Source organism: Pempheris klunzingeri, chromosome 11 (assembly GCF_042242105.1).
Source record: "Pempheris klunzingeri isolate RE-2024b chromosome 11, fPemKlu1.hap1, whole genome shotgun sequence".
Taxonomy (NCBI): Eukaryota; Metazoa; Chordata; class Actinopteri; order Acropomatiformes; family Pempheridae; genus Pempheris; species Pempheris klunzingeri.
In genome coordinates this window covers 19020680-19042369 of record NC_092022.1, presented here as the reverse complement: position 1 = coordinate 19042369, position 21690 = coordinate 19020680, and the positions used below count along the sequence as shown (strand labels likewise).

At 39.1% G+C, this 21690-nt stretch overlaps 1 protein-coding gene across 1 annotated transcript in view; it reads right to left on the bottom strand.

The window, feature by feature from the left end:
* Positions 1–21690, bottom strand: part of camta1a (calmodulin binding transcription activator 1a) — a 266071-nt gene that overhangs the window by 241964 nt on the left and 2417 nt on the right. Inside the window, exons 2-3 of the mRNA XM_070839521.1 lie at positions 20038–20139; positions 10389–10492 (exon numbers count right to left, since the gene is read on the bottom strand). Of these exons, the coding sequence (XP_070695622.1) occupies positions 10389–10492; positions 20038–20139 (206 nt within the window). The remainder of the gene's footprint in view (positions 1–10388; positions 10493–20037; positions 20140–21690) is intronic.

The following is a 21690-nucleotide window of genomic DNA, read 5'->3' as shown; positions in this document are numbered from 1 at the left end:
CTGAGTCAGGGCAGCCTTCTCCATCCGGTGCCAGATGAAGTATCTTCCGACCTCAAATCCTCCATCCTAACATGTTATATTTTGTAGTGTGGAAATGATGTGCTCCTTTGATACTCTAAAAAAAGATCCTCTTTCCTCTGAGGAATAGTTGAAGTAGCCTCTCTCCCAGCTTTCACTCTCTTAACAAAAATAAAAAGATACACAGTGTTCTTCTGCCGGCTAGCGCTGTTGTTTAACCTTGGTGAAATTCAAAATGGGACAAGCAGTAGAGCCGAACAAATACTGAGCTACATGAAGCGTTACGAAACAACTTAGAACATCTAAAAATGGGCAACAAATATGTAACTAAAAGAGCAGGCCTCCCAAATATGAACTCAGTCCAAGCTCAGTCCAGCACAAAGGAGATTTCCAGGAGGAGTTCGAGAGTTCTGAGATGGTGTTTGTTCAAATGGATGTACTCCATCATAACTAACAAACTAGAGGGCATAAGGAGTGTTTAAAATGTATATCCAATCTGATCATTAACCACAGGTGGTAGAGAAAATACCAGGGGCAGCATATAATAAAGTATGATGCGATCAAAAACTACAGCCTTGAGATAAATGTAATACAACTCATTTTAACCAGATAATGATAACGGAGGCTTATAAAGGCTGTCAGAGGAGTTAAATCTTGCAATGCACAAAAATTGTAATGAGTTTACTGCAGCTATATGTAACTATTGAGCTATTGATTTCTAACAAATAATTATATTCTCTTCATTTCTCTTATATTTCAACATAGCAGACTTAACTGGATGAGTCATTATTACTTGTCCTTACAGCTTGTAAAAGTATCACATACGGCAGATCCAGTAACACACATAGCCGCTGTAATGTGTGTGTGTAATATCTCAGTGTTTGTAATCACCTGTACAAGCACATGCTAGAATTATAGGTGCTACCTTGGTCGCAGTAAAAGGCTCTTTAAGAGAAATGCTGCTTTTCTCTGCTCCGGCAGAGTGATAAGCAGGCACAAGCGTCGTAAGTAGAGACAAAATACCAACAGAAAGAAGACTGAAGAGGAGTCAATGCCGTGTAATCTTTCACTCATTAGATTTTATGAAGGGATGAATTCAGGTGGATAGACATTTAGTCAGCCCAAACAATTAGCAGATTATCTCTACATGGGACGGGTGTGGAAATCTGGATGTGAGGTGATTTGTAGATTAGATTAGTCAGGGGATAAGTTGTTAAAACAGTCACTCACCTGTATATTTCTATTTCAAACACACAACCATTCCTGCTACACCATGCCATCTGTTGTGTCTATGACAATTATTTATTTTATTGCCTCCTGACATAGGGACAAGAAACTTTATTCCCTACAAAGACTACTTTACCTGAGACACACTGCAGAACATCAAAATGCGACTTGCTTTTCTCTCCCTTTTGTTTTTTAAGATATGATGTCAGCCTGAAAAACTTGATTGTACAGGCGGCGGCCCCAAAGCATTAAGCACACTCGCTGAACAATATAGCACTGGTCATGAACAATACGTTATCTGAAGTAATATGCATAATTCAGAATAGAGTAATTTTATAGCTTGCCAGTTGCAGCAGTGGCCTTCGTGTAAGCTGCAATCTCCTGACACCCTTCTGACAGAATGTTAAACCACTTTTTTTGTATTCCACAGGGTACATCCGACAAGAGTGAAACTGGCATTAATTTTGTTTGCAATCTTTTTCCATGCATCTTTTTTGTCTACTCTTGTCAATGTGGTACTACATTCCCTTTTTATTATATGTTTTCTCAGATGAGCCTCCTCTGTGAGCAGCAGATTTTCCTCCAAGCTCCAATTTGGTTCTTTTTGTTTCCATTTTGGCCAATTCCCCTATAATTTCCCCTCTATTTAAATGGTTAGAGGCTGCTTGTTGTTAATTTCATATCTGTTAATTGCTGATGGATTATATTCTTTTTCTGAATATCATGTTATCTGTGAAATTTAAGGAACTTATTTTCAAAATGAAGAAAGTCAAGCAGTATCAGTGTAACAGAAGCAGGCCAAACAGGTCTCCCAAATCCTAAAAAGAGGATAAGATATTTTTCTTGATTAAGAAAGTTTATATACATGAATGTCACTTTATTACCATGCCAAAGTCAGAGTGCATTGCCTCACAAAAATGATATTTTTATGGACAGGATATATGTAGTGGCTCCAGCACCACCAGTGGAAAAACATACTATACTGTATACAAAGATTCAGTTTAAAAACCATATCAAGTTTGCAAATACACACATAAAAGTTCCAGGAGGCTACTTAGATTACAGAGCGGATCATGAAAGTGAGTATAATAATGCAGACTCCTGCCATTCGATCCCATTCATGGCTGGCAGAACAGAGGTATTCACTCATATGATCATCTACTGTATATGGAACAATATAACAGTTTATTGAAGCATAGACACACACATCAAATGCAGAACTCATTTTCCTTTATCTAGTAAATAAAGTTAAACTCCATTACAAAATGGTTCCGCATAGAAAAATCCTGACCCAGCAATTCAGAGAAAAAGGTAGAAATCTTTCCGTCTATACCTGAATAGCTTTGCAGCTCAGTGAACACATGAGGGAAAAGGGAAAGAGACAGAAGATAAGAGTAAAGGAAGGAAACCAGAGGAAGAGAGAGCTGGAAAGAAATCGAAGACACAAGCTGGGTTCAATTTAGAGGCTTCCCACAGGAGGTGGAGTGACCTGTATCTGCTACAATAGAGGTCATGCAATTTTTAGTGGATACCCCTGTCTTCAGAGGATACTGAGGACCCCTGCCTTGATGTGCACATCCAGAGGAAAAAGCAAAGGGTCCCTGTAGCATGCAGGACCCCCTGAATGACCTGACAGGTGGGTTCCTATTACAACTGCCTCACTACACCGTAGCCTCGCAATTGACACTTCACAGTAAGCTACAACACTTGCAATCAGCAAAGCTATCAAGCTCACAGGAAGTTACTATGAAGTCAGCCATCCAAAGAAACTCTACCAATTCCTTATCTTCCTGTCTTCTACTCTCACCAGCCAAATGATGAAAAAAGCTCCAAGATATACATTTAGCAAACTGTAATTGACTGGAAACCACAGTCAGATGAAAGTGTATGATCACTCCACACAGACTCAGGTGTTCCTATTAAAAACAATGTAGACAATGTGCACATGCCACACGGCCGCGGCCACCAACCTTTGTTGCATGTTGTACACCTGTATCCCTCTCCTCACCGCTTGTCTGCCTCTTAACTGTACTATGCAATAACAGGCATAGTGAAAGATAATCTTGAAAAACACATAGAAAAGATGTAGTGAAAAGTTATCACTGCAACACTGAATAAATTATGCAGGTGTTTTGCCATTTAAACCTTCAATGACGAACTGATATAAATAACATCTGAACCTGGGGTTAAAAAAGGTCCCCACAGGATGCCTCAGTACCTGTTACTAAAGAAACAGTGTACAACTAACCCAGGATAGAAAAAAGAAAGGCGACTACAGTAAACATACAGATAAACATATAAACAAACAAACAAATAAACAGATAGATGGACAAATGTGACCTTTAATTTCCACTGATTGCCCCAGAGAAGCTAATGAACATTTCTGTAAACATTTACAATTGGGGGAAGTCATTTTAATTACTCTCTGCAGAGAAAGCCATGCATGGCAAGGAGCTCAAATGAAGATAAACATTTAATCAAGCATGACCTTGTGTTCAGTTAGGTGAATTCTCCGAGCACTGACATCCATAAAAAAACAACACTGACAGTTAAGATTTGGGAACAATATGACAGAAAGGTATCAGAACTGCAAAGAAGTGAAAAATACCTGACAATTTGAATAGGGTTGCCACATATCTCTAATACAAGTCAATCTAATCCATAAAAGACATTTCTAAACCAGCTAGTGTTTTAATGAGCTCAGGATTTTCCAAAAAGGAAAATCACCAGGAGTTTAAAGCCAGAGTCATAGGCCTGCAGCGCACTCCACACAAAATCTAATTTGTTTTATTTGTAAAGGCTGAGCTAGTGTTGAATACAGTGCTGTGAATTAATGCATGCCAACTTACTTCAGCTTGAGGTCTGTCTACTATTAATAACGCACGTACCAAACATATACTTCCCTGAAAAAAGAGCACCTCAGCTAATGCCAGAAAAAAATAATATTAGGCTTACTAAGCTTCAGGGAAACTGAGTAGAAAAGGCCATGTATCTAATGAGTCAGGCGACTTTTTAAACTGTCATCTAGCAACTACATTTTCTGAGCAATCTGGGCAATTTCGTGGGCAAAACTCTCCAAGTCATAGTTGGAGAAGACATGCCCAGAAGAAACTAGAACCATGTGGCCCCAAGGGCTTACATGAAAAACACATGACATCTTGAATGATTTGCAATCAATGAAGATGCAAAAAAAAATTGTGTTCAATAAACTCAAAGGTTTTGGTAAGAAGTTTTAGAATACACTGCTGTACTAAGAAAAGCATAAACCTGGATGGTTGCGGCATTATATTCTCACTAGAGATGGTGAACTGCAGTGAACTGGAATTGTATTAATAGTCAAGAATGACCCTTTCATCGAGAAAGATCAGCATTACATTCATGTAAGATGCAGAGCCATTGTTGTGTTATCCTTTCACATCTTAAATTGAAATATTTTAGTTAGAAAACACTAAAAAGACTCATTGCTGTTTTTAAAGAACAGATGAATCATTTCATTCTATAATTATATTCAAGAGAGTGTATTGCTGTGTAAAATCATAACAGCAGGATTCAAGATAACAGTGGCACGGAGCAGGTTAACACAAATTATGTTGAAGTCAGAGATAGGGAGTGAATGATTACACCAGACTGCATCCAGTTGTGCTTGTCATTATAGCAACTATCTTCAAGTGCTACTGACAATCTCTCTGGTTTATCAAATCTCTCCTTTAATTTCATTTGTTGTGGTTTTCGATGTTTGCCTCCATGCCTATTACACCCACTGCCCGGTGAGTCCACTAAGTGTTTCTACTTGTGCTCCTGCTCTGTCGTGAGCGCCAGCATATTGCGTGTAGGCACCATGCTGTGCTGCTGCTGGCGGTGGCGTGAGGCAGAGAGGATTATTCCTGACGACAGGGGCATTAAATGTGTAGCAGGCCGGTGGAGGCCTGAGCTGATGCTCTCTTGTCTGTTTTGGTTCAGCACCAGTTCAGAAGAAGTCCCTTCTAAGCTGAGTGGGAGCTCACAGTACTGAGAGCGCTGTGCCGTTCATTAAAGGCTGAGGGTGTCACACCAGCTTAGGCCCAGTGTCCTTCCTCAACCAAGGCTTCATGCTGTACTCCTCTGCCTCTGCTTTTTAAGACTGAGTGATTTGGAATATAGTCACTTCTCCAAAATCCAAAAAATTTCTCTGTTTGTCAATGCTGTATAATGTCACACATTTGAGCCACTTGTTAAAAGTCAGCAAGGTTTATGTCTATGAAGAGGCTAATGCTGAGGCGTCTAATCCGGCATGTTGTGCCAGAGAAAATATTGCATACTCTTGTCCTCAGAAATCCAGTAGAAAGTCATAAATTCTGTCATTCAAACTTCATGCCCATACAGAAGTGCGAAGTTAAGGGGCAAACCAAAACTGAATAGCAGAAAAGTCTAGCGTAAATAAAATCACCTCCCTTCTTTGACTGCTAGTTTCCCAACAGATGATACACTACACTTCCTATAATAATACATACCCTGACTCAGAGCTCTAAAGTGAACCAAAGTGCAAGAGGTCCATCTCTAAAATAGCACTGGTAAAATTACAATTCTCCAGCACATCTCAAGTCTTGCAACTTTCATGCCAGTGTAACCAAACATCGGGCTGACTCTGTTTGATCTTGAAAGGGATATAAGCCTAAAGCCGTTTCTGCGTGAGATGTCCTTCTTTAAAAAGATTCTAATCTCAACCGAAATGTCTAGCAAAATAGAGGTCATCGTGCCGGAGCACCGAGCAGACAATACCACTTGGCTGCAGACCTGAGAGGAATTCTGTGAGGATTTGTTCCTATGTGTCTCACCTGAGAGACATGGGAACATCAATGGCTGAAAGAGCATTTACACAAACAGGGCAAAGATAGACTTCCTGGACTTCCTACTGTGCAAGCGTACACACTATAAAGTCAGCTCACTTCTTGTCCTCTGTTAATAGGTGAGAAATAAGAAAAGTTGCTTTATATTTACACAAAAATATTCTAATCATGACGTCCTTTTGTGTTTCTCTCAATAATGTCTTGTTTTTCTCTGTAAATGCTCAAGCACTGCCAGTCACTTCTCTCCCATTGATAATTTGAAGGCTGATGGCATATCCGTACCTGACACGCTGCTCATGATTCAATGACGTGAGTACCATTCAACCTTCTAAACTCCCATCCCCTCCCTTGAATTTTGATTCGATTGGTTTATCTAATTTTCCAGTAAATGCTTGAAATGTATTCCTGCGCACCATCTTCTCATGAAACTACACAGGGGAATCATAAGAATGAGATAGAAATGAATAGGTCTGCATTAGCTTCACTTCACCTCAACAGCAAAACCACAGCCTCTACTCATTCTCGCTCAAAATTAAACTTTCCAAGCAGCAAGTTGTACCCCCAATCATTTCCACCAAAAATAACATGAATGTGTACCTCTTCGTGAATGAAACTGAAACAGAATCATTCCAGATTTGAACAAGGTACAAATAATGTACTGCGAAAAAGTGGGCGGGCAGAGGAAAGTATTAACAGACACTTCACAAATATTCATTCATGAACTACATGCATAGTTTTGCACTCGTCATTAATGCAAAGAATGTCTTCTTGGAGGTCCACTGGATATGTGAATGTAGACAAATAAAGGATACATACATGATCACTGGCTACCATGAAGAAAGGTAGCTGTAGGTGATGAGGGTAAGCGATTTACCATGAAATTTTCATCAAATAAAGATTATTTCCAAATGTATGACAACTGCTTTGTAAGTGTCCTTTCCAAAGCAGTGCAAGTTGTAGCTGCAAGAGTCATCTGAATTAACATAAAGAATTTGCTTTTTTGGGTTGTTTTTCGGGCAGCACGGTGTTTGCCTCGCAGCAAGAAGCACCAAGTTCAAATGTGGATTTGAACCTGGGGTCTTTCTGTGTGGTGTTTGCATGTTCTCCACGTGCTTGCGTGGGTTTTCTCCGAGTACTTCTGCTTCCTCCCACAGTCCAAAGACATGCAGGTTAATTGGTTACTCTAAATAGCCCGTAGGTGTGAGTGTGAATGGTTGTCTGTCTCTATGTGTTGGCCCTGTGATTGACTGGTGACCAGTCCAGGCCTCAGTACCCCGCCTCTCGCCCAAAGTCAGCTGGGATTGGCTCTAGCCTCCGCGCAACCCTGAAGGATAAGTGGTATAGACAATGGATGGATGGATGGTTTGTTAGCGAGCCACAATCCATAACCCAATGTTAACCATAGGACAATCTTTGATACAATGCAATAGAAACCAAGTGTTGGGTAATAGCCACCTGATGTCAGCTACACAATAAAAGTGCACCTGTCAATATAGTCAACAATATCATAAATCAAGTCTTTAGTCAGACCAACTGTCCAGAACCCAAATATATCCACTTTACTATAACGGATGACAAGGCAAAGCAGCAGATTCTCACTTTTGAGAAGCTGGAACCAGAGTGTTTAGACACGTTTGCTTGAAAAATGTCTTAAAAGATTAATTATCTGTCAATCAACTAATAGATTAATCGACAAAGTGTTGCAGCTCCAAATATCTCCTACAGTTAAAATGAACTAATTAAACCACTGTTATCAAGAACTGTGAACCTCTGACGTGTCAGATGTCCATGTTATATTACCTGATAGCCCACCAACAACAGTCTTCATTGTAAAGTAGCCCAACTATATGAGTAAAATATATAAAATCAGATGAATATTATCTACTGAGACCACTCAGATTCCTTAAATGTAAAAAGGGGGAAATTAGCGCATTAAGCATGCTGAGCCAGTGCCAGAAATATGCAGAAAATTGATGAGGTGTCACTTTCACTAAGAGTCACACAATTGCACCGACAAGAGCCTCTCTGATCCCTCCCTTCCTGCTTGTCTGCCTCCAATGAGGCACAAACACTCTGATTTGCATGGTCTGCACAAAAAAGAAATGTCCTTGATTTTAGAAAAGGTTGCCTTGCTCTCTTCAACCCTGGAAAACACTATTCGCATGCATACCACAACACCGCTGGAACCATCTTTTTTGCTCATTTTTTCTAATATCCTATCAGCCTGCCAAACATCCACCAATCTGCAGCCCAGTGACACAACATGGTGCTTTTCCTGAAATATGTCTTTTATGATTAAATTTGGTGATAAATGACAAGACATGCTAACAAATGGGGCCGACAGCGTTTATCCCCACCAAATGCTTAGACTTACATTTTGAGATCAATTTCAAAGCCATGTTAATTAATTTAGACTGCTAGCAGCACAATGCAGGTCAGACAGGGCATACAAGTTACAACATCAGCCAATTAGAAACACACAAGCGTTATACATTTTTTTCATAACTAGGGCTGGGCTCGTGAGCAAAGATGTGACAGATGGAGCCTTGAAAGGAGACAGCAAGTGATATACAGTATATGAAACTATGTTTATTTCTTGCTGCATTAATCACCACTTTAATTTTGTCTCCTTCCACAGACCCATGTCTTTACTGCAGATAAATGAATTCCTTATGATCTATTTTCTAAAATATATCGACTACACAGAGTCCCTGTAAAATAATATTTAACTGTATGTCAATGACAGATTGTCTTTTTGAATATCCTGTTCCGTAGAAATGAGCCTGTCTGGTGCCTTATCATCTGGTTGTTTTTCAGTCAATTAACTTTCATCACTGCAGATGACTATATTTATATGGTCACAATGTGTTAATCAAAAGCATGGATGGTTGATTTTTGCATATTGGTTTTAAGATTTGTCATGGTGTGTATTTAGGCTTAATTGCTACCAGTTATTCTCAGAAAAGAAAAAACTCTGCTTTTCATCTATCAAAGGTGGAAATGAAAGTGATAAATTCATCAACCTGTCCCCTAAGAAAAAGAGCAGGCTGGCAAATGAGTTCTGAAGCAAATGAAGCGACATACAGTTAGTCGCTGTTAGGGAAATACAGCCTAACATGTTCAAAACTTGTGTATACATTGGTCCACGTAATTGGTCCACATATTCCAATTTTCTTTTGCATTTTGAAAATGACTACACAAAACACTAGATGAAATGATGTGTTCCCACCACATGTCTGTAGTAGATTAAGACTTAGGCCGCAGTAACCAACTGCAGTTCATTTTTTCAGAAGACTACACATTCCTATATAAAACATATTTTTGATATATCAACTCCACAAACCTTAAAAAATTATCTTAAGTGAACAGTGTCAATCATTAAACGTGTCTAACCTTGAGGACATGGAAAAGGGCATCTGTGACAGCTTCTTAGTAAAGCACGTTTGGATTTGATTTCCAAGTCAGACAATGTAAAGTGGCAAAGTGGTTATCTTCCCTAATGTGATGCAAATATGAAATGCAAGACACCTTGAGCTTTCCCAGCATCAATGTTAAACACTGTTTGTGTTTACATCGAGAGCCTCTCATAATGTTTGCTACAGCAGCAGTGAACACTCATCATGCAATTGACATTAACCTTAAATTTATGCCAAACAGGGTTTCCTTGCAGAATGAGCTTTAGTAAATCCATGGTAAATATTAACTGCAAGGTGAATTTTTTTTACAACTGTCCGACAGTTTAAACATGAATATAGAGCGTGAGAAGGTTTTATTAGTTTTGTGGTTTAGTCTTATGTCTGCCCCAAAGGCCATACTGTATCTCATTGTACTGATTAAAGGTAAAGCTAACCATGCAAAGCCCAGTAGTCATGAATTCTCTATGTTAAGGAAAAAATGTGATGCAGCTGTGAAAAATGTGATGAAGCCTTGAGTCAATATTAAGACAATTTTTAAAATTCTCTCACTTAAATTCTTGTAAAGGTGAAGTGTTTCTGTGGTTGTACTTTAAATGTAATAAATAATATTATAAAATACAATGAGAAATATAGATATAAAAAAAATTAAATAATAATTCTGCAAAACCTATTATCCAGTTGCTGTAATCTGAAGGGGGAACACCTGTCCCATGGGAACAGGCTCATGTCACATACAACCAATGCGAGCAATTAAGATCAAGATATATTAGTGGATCGGGGAACCTGAGGAAAGATGTTATGCTGTCTGAAAAAGGCCTGTAAGAAAAAAACGTATGGACACGTACCTTTGTAAAGACATGGATTGAGAAGAAAGTGGCATGATAAGGAGCGGTGGCCTTACCTCATTAGTGTTCCACCGGTGTCTCTCCTTTGGCAGCGAGGTGCATTTTGGTAGACATTCAAGCAGCTTCTTGGGCAGGTATATTTTCAAATGTCCATGTTCATCTATAACAAGAGCAAGACAAAACAGAATATTTAGCACAGGCTTCATACCTTATTGAATTGCTCGTCTCCCTCTTTATCAGTCTATCAGTCTCTCTGCAGCAAAAAGCTGACTGTAAAATAACTATCCCCAACTGAATTAGGAAATTAATTTAAGAACAGAGTATTGCATACATTTTATTTTGTGCTCAGCTAAATTGTTTTACTGTGAAATGCATTCTATCAGGGGAGTTCACCGGAAATTTTTCACTGTCAACTTGTAAAGGCTGTGTCTATTCATTATTTAGACACAATAAACACCCTTGAGTGATTTTATAGTGTATGGGGATTTAGTATGGGAATATGCGTGCTGCACACCAGAATGTGGTGTATTATTCAAGGAAATAATTACAATTACCAGGCCCAATGCTTACATCATAATGTATTTTGTTCAATCTAAAATTTACATTTCGCAACCAGTTCACAAGCATTATAAAACAGTAAGGTTAACAGTAAGAAGCCCTCGTGCATGGATGCATTCAGATTTCTTTCCATCGCTTATTTTCTGCTCAAATATGCAGATGGCTTAAATGTGGACAAATTATATTTGCTCAGGGAGACAAAAACATGTAGAATTTATAATATCATGAAAAATCCCATTATAGTCTTGGTGTGTTTTTTTTAATCAGAACATGAGATGCAGGTTATGTGGTAATAAGTTAAGTACTTTACATATAAAAGGAGCATCGGAGCACAGCAAGGATCCATTAACAATGAGTTTAAATGCGAAAAAGTCATAGTGTCAGTCATAGTGAAATGACAGAGGAACTCCCTTATATTTGAAAATACTACAGTATTGGTCAAAAATAAATATAAAGTGCATCAACACCTAAAAAGTCTGTGAAAAGGTGTATGGTTAATTACAAAGGTTAGGGCGAAGATATTTCACCATGCATTAATGTAAAACACAGCAAGCCAACAATATGAGCTTTTCTCTGTAGTTGCCACTAAAATGTAGCTTGTTCTTGTCCCCTTCACACAGACTGTGAGCAACTAATCTTTTGTATATATCACAAATTTAAATGCAATTTAAATCTTGGATGTAGAGTTAGTTAATCCAGGTAATGTTCCGGCATGTGCAAATGAATCTATTACTCAGCTTTTATGTATGTGGACTGAATGTAAATAAACTCACTCACAGAATACTGCATTTATTTGCAATGCAATTTAGCTTGAAAATACATAACAGCTAGAACACAGCATTCTTTTACATTCATCGAGCTGTTGGTTAAGATACGAGGGAAAAAATAGGCAAGTAAAGGGAGAGACAGAGCAAAGCCTGCATATGAGTGCTGACTATGGATCCCTAGGGTAGCTGATATCAGTGGTTGACTGAGAAAAAAAAGAGAAAAAGTTCAACCAAAGCAAAATACCACTTTAAAGCCAATACAAATAAGCCAGTCGTGCACTTGATTATGAGGATGGAAAAAGAGTGTGTACCTTGCTGTACATCGCAGCAAAACAGAGAGCTACTGCTTAGAAAGCTCCATATGGAGAATTCAATGGGAATGAACACAGTGGGTCCACAGAGATGGAGTTGGCTTGGAGCCTCCGAGTGTAATGCGTAAGGTGGAACATCAATGCTCCCAAAGGAGCACAAGAGTAGATCTGTAGTATATGCCACTTCCATCTGTACCTATAATTCTGCATGTAGACTCTGTTTTATATGAGCTGTACAGGTATCTGTAATCATTCGCTTCGCCCAATTAAGAATCACATACAGCATCTGCTCCTAGGTACCACGAGAGCGGTTTCACTGTCAGAACTGGAAAACATGCTGCAACTGAATGATCAGAGAGGCACCAAAGAAAAAAGGAAGTTGTTTTGTGAGCAGATGTGTTATTATACGGCATCAACTTAAAATAAGCAAGATGCTGCAGCCTAGCTTTAATGCAGTGCCAGATATTTGTTATCTTTCACTTGAGGGGTCAACAAGAGCAAAGGCCTTCAATATTGAAGCCCACTCACAAACAGTGACTCGCACTGGATCCACACTCCATCTCCCATCCTACAAACTGTGCTCTGAAGATTTGCTCTTTGCCATCGACAGACAGCAGTAGCAGCAGATACATATGGCAAGTCTGTCTCTGCACAGATTATCCAGGAATCAATGCTGCCCTCTGGCACACCCTCCTATGACAACATTGAGACAGAGCTGAATTGGAATATGTCTCAAGTATGTTGAGGATTTTCTCACTGAGAGAGTCAAGATAGAAATCTACTGTAGGAGGACATGACTGGTCAGTCTGCCAACAGGCTAAAATACTTGGAATGAGAGTACACAACACAGAGGAGTTCAAACAAATGCAATAAAATCTCTCACTTGCTTCTAATCATTTCACAACCTTATAATTACACCGGTCATTGCACAACATGTTTTTGTACAAAGTATTGTTGACTCTACAATTCTTCTGCCACAGACTCCTGAACTATGCAAAACACATCTCAATTCGGTATGCTGTGCACATGAAAAGGTGACACAACTGCAACATGTTTACATTTATTTTGAAATGCCAGTCTTGTATTTGGAAGCTAACAACCCCCAAGCAACAGAGCAAGCTGTGTAAACCCTGCAGGACTAACAAGGTGTTAACTGGGTTTCTCTTAATCCCTTAACCTTACATGGGCGCTTCTCAAATCAGGTTACCGCAGAAACTGGGGATTGATCTGACTCCTCATGCGCATGTATGATGCAAATGTTATGAAGACATTCTCATAAAGATCCCCATATATATTCAGGTGTTATTTTTACAGCAGACACTTGTGACACGTAAGAGTAATTTCCATTAGACACATTATGAATAATGTGTTGTAAATGTGTATTTAAAAAATACCCCTCATATTCTTATTATGGTAAAAAGCCAAGTCATAAGCCTCTCTGTCACTGCTGCCTAACCTAGAACTTCAAGCCCTGTTTTTACATTTTTAGTAGGGGGTTAGGGGAAGTGGGGGGTTCATCCCTCTGGCACACATTTGTTTTGAGTCACGGATCACTGTAACCAAGATTCAATCAATCATCTCTCACATAACACTGAACCTTTATGATAACAACATACATCTTACATAGTCGGCACATATAACACATTTGCATAAACATCCATTAACAACGACCATTACATCTTTAATAATTAAAAAACAACATTTAAGGAGAAGGTGCATTAGACCTTTACTTGGATATCCCTACCCATCTGAGGATGGTCAGGCATATTGAATAAAAGTGGCACAGTTCACCTATTTTGCCAAACTCGCTTCTCTAATTCAATTTCATTTAATTCACTAATCTAATTTATGGAATAGATTCATCTCAAATGTACGGAGTATACATACAGCGCTGTGAGAATACTCCAGCACACTGGATTTGATTTAAAGCAAAAACTATGGCCTTAAAGTACTTATTTTCAGCATGTGATGGTGTTCACATTTTGGTTAAATAAAAATATAGAAGGCATAGCCTTTTGTATTCATAGTCTCTTATCCAAGTAAGACACCTGACCTAAAACCAACTGAGCATGTGTTTCACTTGCTGAAGGCAAAAAGCCCCCAAAACAAGCGAGAGGTGAATATGGCTGCAGCACAGGTCTGGCGGAGCATCACCAGGGAACACAGGGGAGTGTTTGTTGGTGTCAATGGATTATGGATTTCAGACGGTCACTGTGTGCAAAGAATTTACTACTTAATATTTCATATAATGACAGTGTGTGTGTGTATATATATATATATATATATATATATATATATATATATATACACACACACACACACACACACACACATACTGAACAGAGTCATAAAATATTTTGTAAGATTTCTGCATTTTAGCATACTATGTAATTTTATACTATGTAATTTTACAATATCCTAATTAAGCCAAATATTCTGAAATACTAATTCATGGAGTTTGCGACATCAACATAAAAATGGACAAAGCACTTATTTATTTAACATATTTTTGCTGTGATATTTTATATTTTATATTCCTGTGTTATTTATTCAAGACAGGCTGGTGCAGTGTGTTAATTTCCACTGCTATATATATATTAACTCTACACTATGCAAAAATGGAAGGAAAAATGTAAAGATGCCCGTCCAGCCTGTTGACATCTATGTGGAGGCCTTTTTACAGCCTAGAGTGCATTAACATTGGATTATACAGACGGCCATTGTGTTCAAGGTTTATTCTCTTCCAGATATGGATGACTGTGTTTCTTCAAAGAACAAACTAACTTGTCATGTTTCAAGTAGCGCACTGTGCTCTGTGCCATTTGTTTTAGATGTGGCATTTATTTTTTGGATGTTCAGTGTTGACCTCCTTTAATCAAGGAGTCCTTGTCTAACTTGAGAGGGGCCTTGTTTTTAACAACATTTCTTAGGGTCTCCAAGCAAACAAAGGTGAACTCAGCATAACGGTTATTGAGGGCTGAAGTGTCTTTTTTACGGCACTGCACTCTTATAACCCTAAATGGTTGCATCCTTTCAGCTGCTATTCATCTACACCGCTGTATGTCTACTGTTCCTTCCGCCAGGAATTTCCACAGATGTGAAGGAGGAACTGTGAGCGTTCCAAGTATTACTTACTAATTAAAGTTCTGTCCACAGTGGCACGGAAATCCACATACAGTATACTGTAGTATGTGCATCAGCTGAATACAACGGGCAGATTTGGAATAGGTTTACAGATAATAGACAAACTTCCTAATCAAATTGTCTGATTTGATCACTGCCTAAAGCACAAATTTTGAACAAAAATTAGGCTTTTGAAAATGTAAATGTAGCTTTTTTTTTCTTAATCAGAGGCTGATCAAAGCCTGAAAAGAAGTGCACTTCTTTGCATTTCCTGTGGACTCAACTGTGAGGTTTAGCATTTATTTTGGAGTCCGGCTTAACGACTGCTTGTACATTAGCCAAGAAAAAGATACACAGAAAAGTACTATTTGGTTGTAAAACACTAAAGTGCAAGACAGGCTGATACCAGAGCTTGTTACATGAGAGGATGTGCTGAGCTGAGCTGGCACGCTGGAGCCAATTACATTCTAGGTCTTGATGAGCAAGCTCACATACAAAAGGCTAAACAGGGAGAGGAGCTCTGTTCAACATGGAGAATACAGGTCTGCAGCTTCCATGCTGCCATCACTGACCATTTGTGTGCTGAACAGAGGCAGTCTGTGCATGCCCCTTCATAATTCACATCACCCTCTGTCGTATGGGTATAAAGATATATATTTCTGTGTGCTGATGTTTGGATTATCACTGATCCTGGCTGCTAAGCAAACACTTGGGCCGAATTTAAGGGTATCTGTCATGCTAGCTTGCTCCAGCCCCACCCTAGAGACGAGAGCGAGGGTCATGAGACTGGAAAGGCTGACAAAAACAAATCTTTAATCAATATCCGAGCCCTGAACGCAAAACCCTCTCTCTTCCGTCTCTGTCTCAGAGCGCTCTGGGAGTGACAGTTTTTCTTTTTAATCTGTGCCCACATTGTGGAGAAATTGCAAGCTAATGTTTTGGCTATAGATCATTCAACAAATCGCTGCTGGCGGTGCATATCCAAAGTAACAGTTTGAATGCAAGCATTTTCCACAACAGTTCAGTGGCTAATAAGGCTTAAGGATGTGAAGATCAGTGTAACAGTATCGGTTCTTTAGTAGCTCTACCTGTGAATCACAGAAGAATAAACAGTCCTGAGGATAAACATTTGGCTCTCATCTCTGTCCCGTAAGAAGTGCTGTGAAACTGAATTAGGCCTATGGCAATGTCTGTTATCATTAGGTTGGATGACAGCCATCCACTGGGCTGGAGCAGAAAGCCCCGAAGAGTTTAGCTCCAAAATTAGCCCGGTTAGCCAAATGAGCTTAGCTCAGACACTTTTCATCAACTGGAGTGAGAAATTTCAAGCTCCCAGAAACAAAAAACCCACTCTTTGATCTGCTGCACATAAACTGTAGCCAGGCAACAAGTTATCAGTGGTAAAGAATAATACTGCATGTAAATAACAAATATTCTTACAAAAATTAAATTGTAAACTCTTCAACACATGCAAAGGAGGGTAACTGTGATGCAGAGTCGAACATCGAAATTCTACCCAGATAATGGTCGCAAGTCTGTCATCATGAAGTAACTGCCTGTTTTGCATATTTGCCAATATGGTGACTTTATTTTCACTAAAGGGAGCCGAGTTTATTGGCCTACTTTGAGTCCTTTTTAAGGATGAAATAAGCTGTATTTTTTCACCCGGTGATGCACCCTCATGTATTACACTCCCTGCGACTAGCAATGGTGTTTGTTATAAAGGTTACTTTTGAAGAGGCAACAGAAGCAACATTTTAAACACTTAATTCCCATACGATATGGACAGAATAACAACCATACACTCATGCAGTCACAGTGAGAGGGACAAACAACAGTATAACATCACTTTTTAGTGAAATCATTGTACTCTAGCAGAGGATTTAAAAGAAACAGTTTCTACAGCATGCAGTCCTCTTAAAACTGATGTGAAAATATAGTCTGTGAAATGCATGGTCACGGTGAGAAATATAACTGGTATCTAAATTTAAACAATCTGCAACTAGAGGGTGTGGGATGTGACATGCACTGACTATAATGACCAGAACTATAGGAGGCAACATGCCAAACCTGTCCAATGGCAGAGTGGACTTAAAACTCAGACTAAAGGCAGAGGTGGAGTGAAAGATTAACATGGTGAAAACAGTTATGAGATGTTGGCAGATGAACAAAAAATTTTTGAAATCAATTAAAAGTGATCAATCCAATTGTGACGTGTGAAAGTGAAGAGGGCGTTTAACCTGCAGGAGGTTATTGGAATGTTATTTACTGTAATGGGATATTGACCCTGTAGCCTTTAGATTAGGACACTTTCCTGTGATTCAGCTAAGCCCCCATATTCTTGCTAATGTCATTTAACATTTTAAAGCAAATATTAATTTAAAAACTGTATTAACCTCCAATGTGTGATTAACTTTAAATGTGAAAAAAATCTATTTTGCTTTTGCTCTGTAAAAGACAGAAAGACATTAAGTCATATTTCTATTTTGCATGATAGTCCAAAATCACTCATTTCAAGATGCTTGAAATATCATAAAACTACGATCTAATTCGCACAGACCTTTGACATTTACACTATCAATCTAATACTGCATCTACAATGAAGACTGTTGGAGCTTGTCTACAAGAGGAGAGAGCACTTGATTAGAGTCTTTAGCCAACTACTTGTGGGAGATCCTGAGCTGATCTGAGCTTTACTACAACACAGGACGACATAAGCAGTGGCAAATTTATAGTATATAGTCTAGGGGCTGGTTCCCCCCCCAGTCTGATAGCACTTGACGGGGACATGGAGAGAAGTATGTAGACTTATATATAGCCATGTGTTAGTGTACGACTGGGAAACCAATTATCTTTATCATTTGGCCTATGGCCCATTTGATAACACTCTTACATACAGTGAAATGACTCACCGCCTTCATGCAAAAAAAAGTCTTACTGAACATCACGATGGCGTTACAACAAAACTACAACAAAGTGAACATTACATGGATTGTTGCGATAGCATCCAGGAGTGTTGACCTGCAATAGCTGTTGTAAAAGACGCAAAAGGCGTTTTCTCCTCACAACAGAAAAGATAAGATTTTAATTACACTAAATCTTGATGGATATCATTTCTTATGACCACACAATATGCAACATGTGCAGGGGGGCAGAATGCATTGTTTACATCCTCTCTATCGCTATACCCTGAACACGGTATGGCTCCAAGTGGTTATAATGGGATTGTGTACTATAGAATAATAAGGGAAGACTGTCAAAAAGTCAAACAACTAAAAAAAAAAAAGCCTAGGCCTATTACTGGAAGTTCAACAAACATGCACACACGGTTAACTGCCTGCAACAAACTGAAAATGGCTCTTTATGTGTTCTCAGCCCTCACCAAGCTCACCCATCCATAAAAATCCCATCTCAAGGAGAGCAGAGGTGAGGTCTCCCTCTCTCTCTCTCTCTCTCTCTCTCTCTTGTTCTCTTTCACTTTCTCCCTTTTGCTTACACATGCAAACAAACAAAGCCCCTCTTTCTGTGTCATAACTACTCCCACAATTACTCAGACGATTACTCAGATCAATGGTCTACCTGTCTGTTTCAGCTGCTGTATTCTGCCACAGAGTGTCCTAGTGAGGCAGAAAAACCTCCAGGCTGAACGCATTAAAAAGGGTGTCTGACATGGGTACAGGATACTGTAATACCACGCAATAACAGGAGGGAAAATAGCAAGACTGGCAAAATGTATTGTCAGTCACAGCTGTCACACATGAGGGGGTACCGCAAAAGTCTATCAACAATGTTCCTGTTAAAGTCTGCATCCCTGTTTCATAGATCTGCACAAGCAATCCCCCGCTACTGAATCTCTCAAAACACTCTCTTCCAAAAACTACCAAAAAGATTTGGTGCAGCAGTGACAGATATCGAGTGAGGAGTCTGACAAGGGGTTGGGGGTGATTTCAGACTCTCTATTTAGAAATGACAATACATGAGCACACTTAATTACCCAGTTTCTAGTCTAGACCAACAGAGTCTTCCAGCAGTGAGTAGACTGGCGTATTTATTAACAATGAAGGGGTTCCTTTCTGCTGAGAAACAATCTGCTTTACAAAGGACATTTTTTTCAATGGGTAAAGACAAAGGCTTAAATTCAGACACATTTTCTAAAGAGGAATGAAGGGGAAATCACACACAAATAAAATCAAGACTCTGGCCTATATTTCTGACTGATTTTTTTTTTTGGTTGTGACAAAAAATAGCACTTCTACACAGTCGTGTAAGTGCACTGAAGCAGTTCCCACAGAAGCTGGCTTTTACAAGTCACAAAAACCTCAGCTATGATGTTGTGCTGTCTTTGTTCTTTGCCCCTAGTCTACAGTTCTCATAGAGCACAAATGTAATGAGAGGGAGGCAAAGGCAAATATGAATCCATTTGAAGGGGAAAAAAATATCATACAGATACTATTTCTTTTCAGCAACAGAGAAATATTTTTGTCACAGACCGTTTAATTTTGCAAGATTTTAAAATCATATTGTAAAGATGTCACTTTATTTATCCCTAGGGACATTGTTGTGAACTTGGTTTGATTCCCCCCCACCATCAAATGCAGGTTTAAGAGGAGCAGAGAAAAGGCAAGTACAGGGCCATAATTGATGGCTCAAAATGTAAGCTTTCTCTCTGAGGGTCTGCTCAGGTCCTGATCCCCTGGCCTCAACCTGAAACAATCACTCTTAGTTAACGACAACACTTCAGCTATTGACAGCGTGATCCCGTAAAGCAGACACTTCAATCAACAGAGCAGCCGGAGGAGGTGTTGTGTTGGAGGAGAATAAAAGAAGGAGGGGGCATGGGGACGGATGAAATCAAGAAGTAAATAAATGAATCGATGAATGAATAATAGATTGGCCAGCTAGTGGCCTCTTGGAGCAGCAATGCAGTATTAATAACTGACTCTTACTGTTCGTCTCTGTGTCATCACTGATACTCTTAGGTGGACCATGGCCAGCATAACACACTGCTGATCTGTACATTCGATCCGGATTACGAACTTTCTTCAGTCCTTCAGGAGGCAAAGAGAAAAGTAGAGAAAATCGAGGAAAAGAAGCATTCTCCCAGCTTGTGATAACTGAGCAAACTCCCCATGCAAGCAATATCAACAAAAGCTAGACAGTATATGGAAATACATTTAAAACACACAAGAGCTGTTGGGCAAAATATAATTCCAACAATAATAATAAAAGGAAAAAATAAAAAATAAATAATAATAATAATAATAATAATAATAATAAAAAATCACATTGCAATTGTCTATTGTCATTTAAAACAGTAAAGTTCTCCAAAGACTGAATACGTTTGTACCTTCACTGCAAAAAGGCAAGTAATAAGGGTCACTGTAGGTCTGGCTGGTTTGATACAGGTCAATAACACTCCCTATCGAATCAGTGGTAAAGTGGATGAATCAATACAATCAATCAGCAGAGGCCGTACAAAGCAGTCAGTAAAGGTCTATTACAGACAGGCATTAGGAATGATACGTCTGAGCAACCACAGACCGGACCTGGGTCCCATCCATCCACACCTCACTGATTCAATTAAAAGGCTGAGAAAAAAAAAAAAAAAAAACGTAGCGCCTGATTCAACACAAAACTGGGAGAGCAAGTCGTCCGACATCACGAGGAGGTTAAATTCATCCTTCTTTACAAAACAGCGGAGAAATATTTATACCATTGCTGCACAAGCACTTTTGTAAGTTAATGGCTGACTGCGTGCTTTACTTGATGTTTTGCTGCCGCTTCACCCTGAACTTTGAGTGAAATGATAACATCATGAAACTTTTTTTAAACTGCACCCGCTTGAAAATAAAAGAGAACCATTACTTCCTGTACAGCTGAGGCTACCGGCCTAATTCAGCACATCTTAGAAAGCGACCTTTGGTGATTGTTTCTGTTGCCACCAAAGTTTCACCTGCCTTCCACTAAGATTTCCGTAGTTTATTCAACACACCTGTGTGAGTTTTATGTGTGAGTAAACTATCCCTTCATCATTGGCTTTGCATTTATCTAACTGTAAATTGATGTAAATATGCCACACTGTTGTGCTATGTTTACCAAAAACTTTGACAATATCAAGGTTAAATTTCAGAGTTCAGAGATTTAAATGTAATGCAGTGTTTTCTGGTGTAGCTTGTGTTTACACAAGTGCTTGTTTCATTTGCAAATTTGGCTCTTGCAAAGCAATATTTTTATGACTATCTGCTCTGGTACGTTCATAAGACCATTGGCTGTAGTTTTATCTGGAGCAGTCTCAGTGTAACACATATCAAGCCTGTCTTCTCAGTGCCCTCCAGGCCTTGTACTTAAAGTAACGGACCCACAGTGCTTTTTATGAGTGTGAAGGGAAAAAAATACCCCCAAGGGCCCTGGCAATCAGTTAGGCTGGAGAGAAATACCCGAGGATGTAAACACTACACCACTGAGTGAGACTGGGTCATGGCCCCTGGGTTTAACACAAGATGTAACCCTCAGTTGTTATGGGCCATCATAAGACCTGCCAAACAACTGAGAGAGATCAGCACAGCCCGCATACCACAAGGACAAAAGGTTAAGGAAAC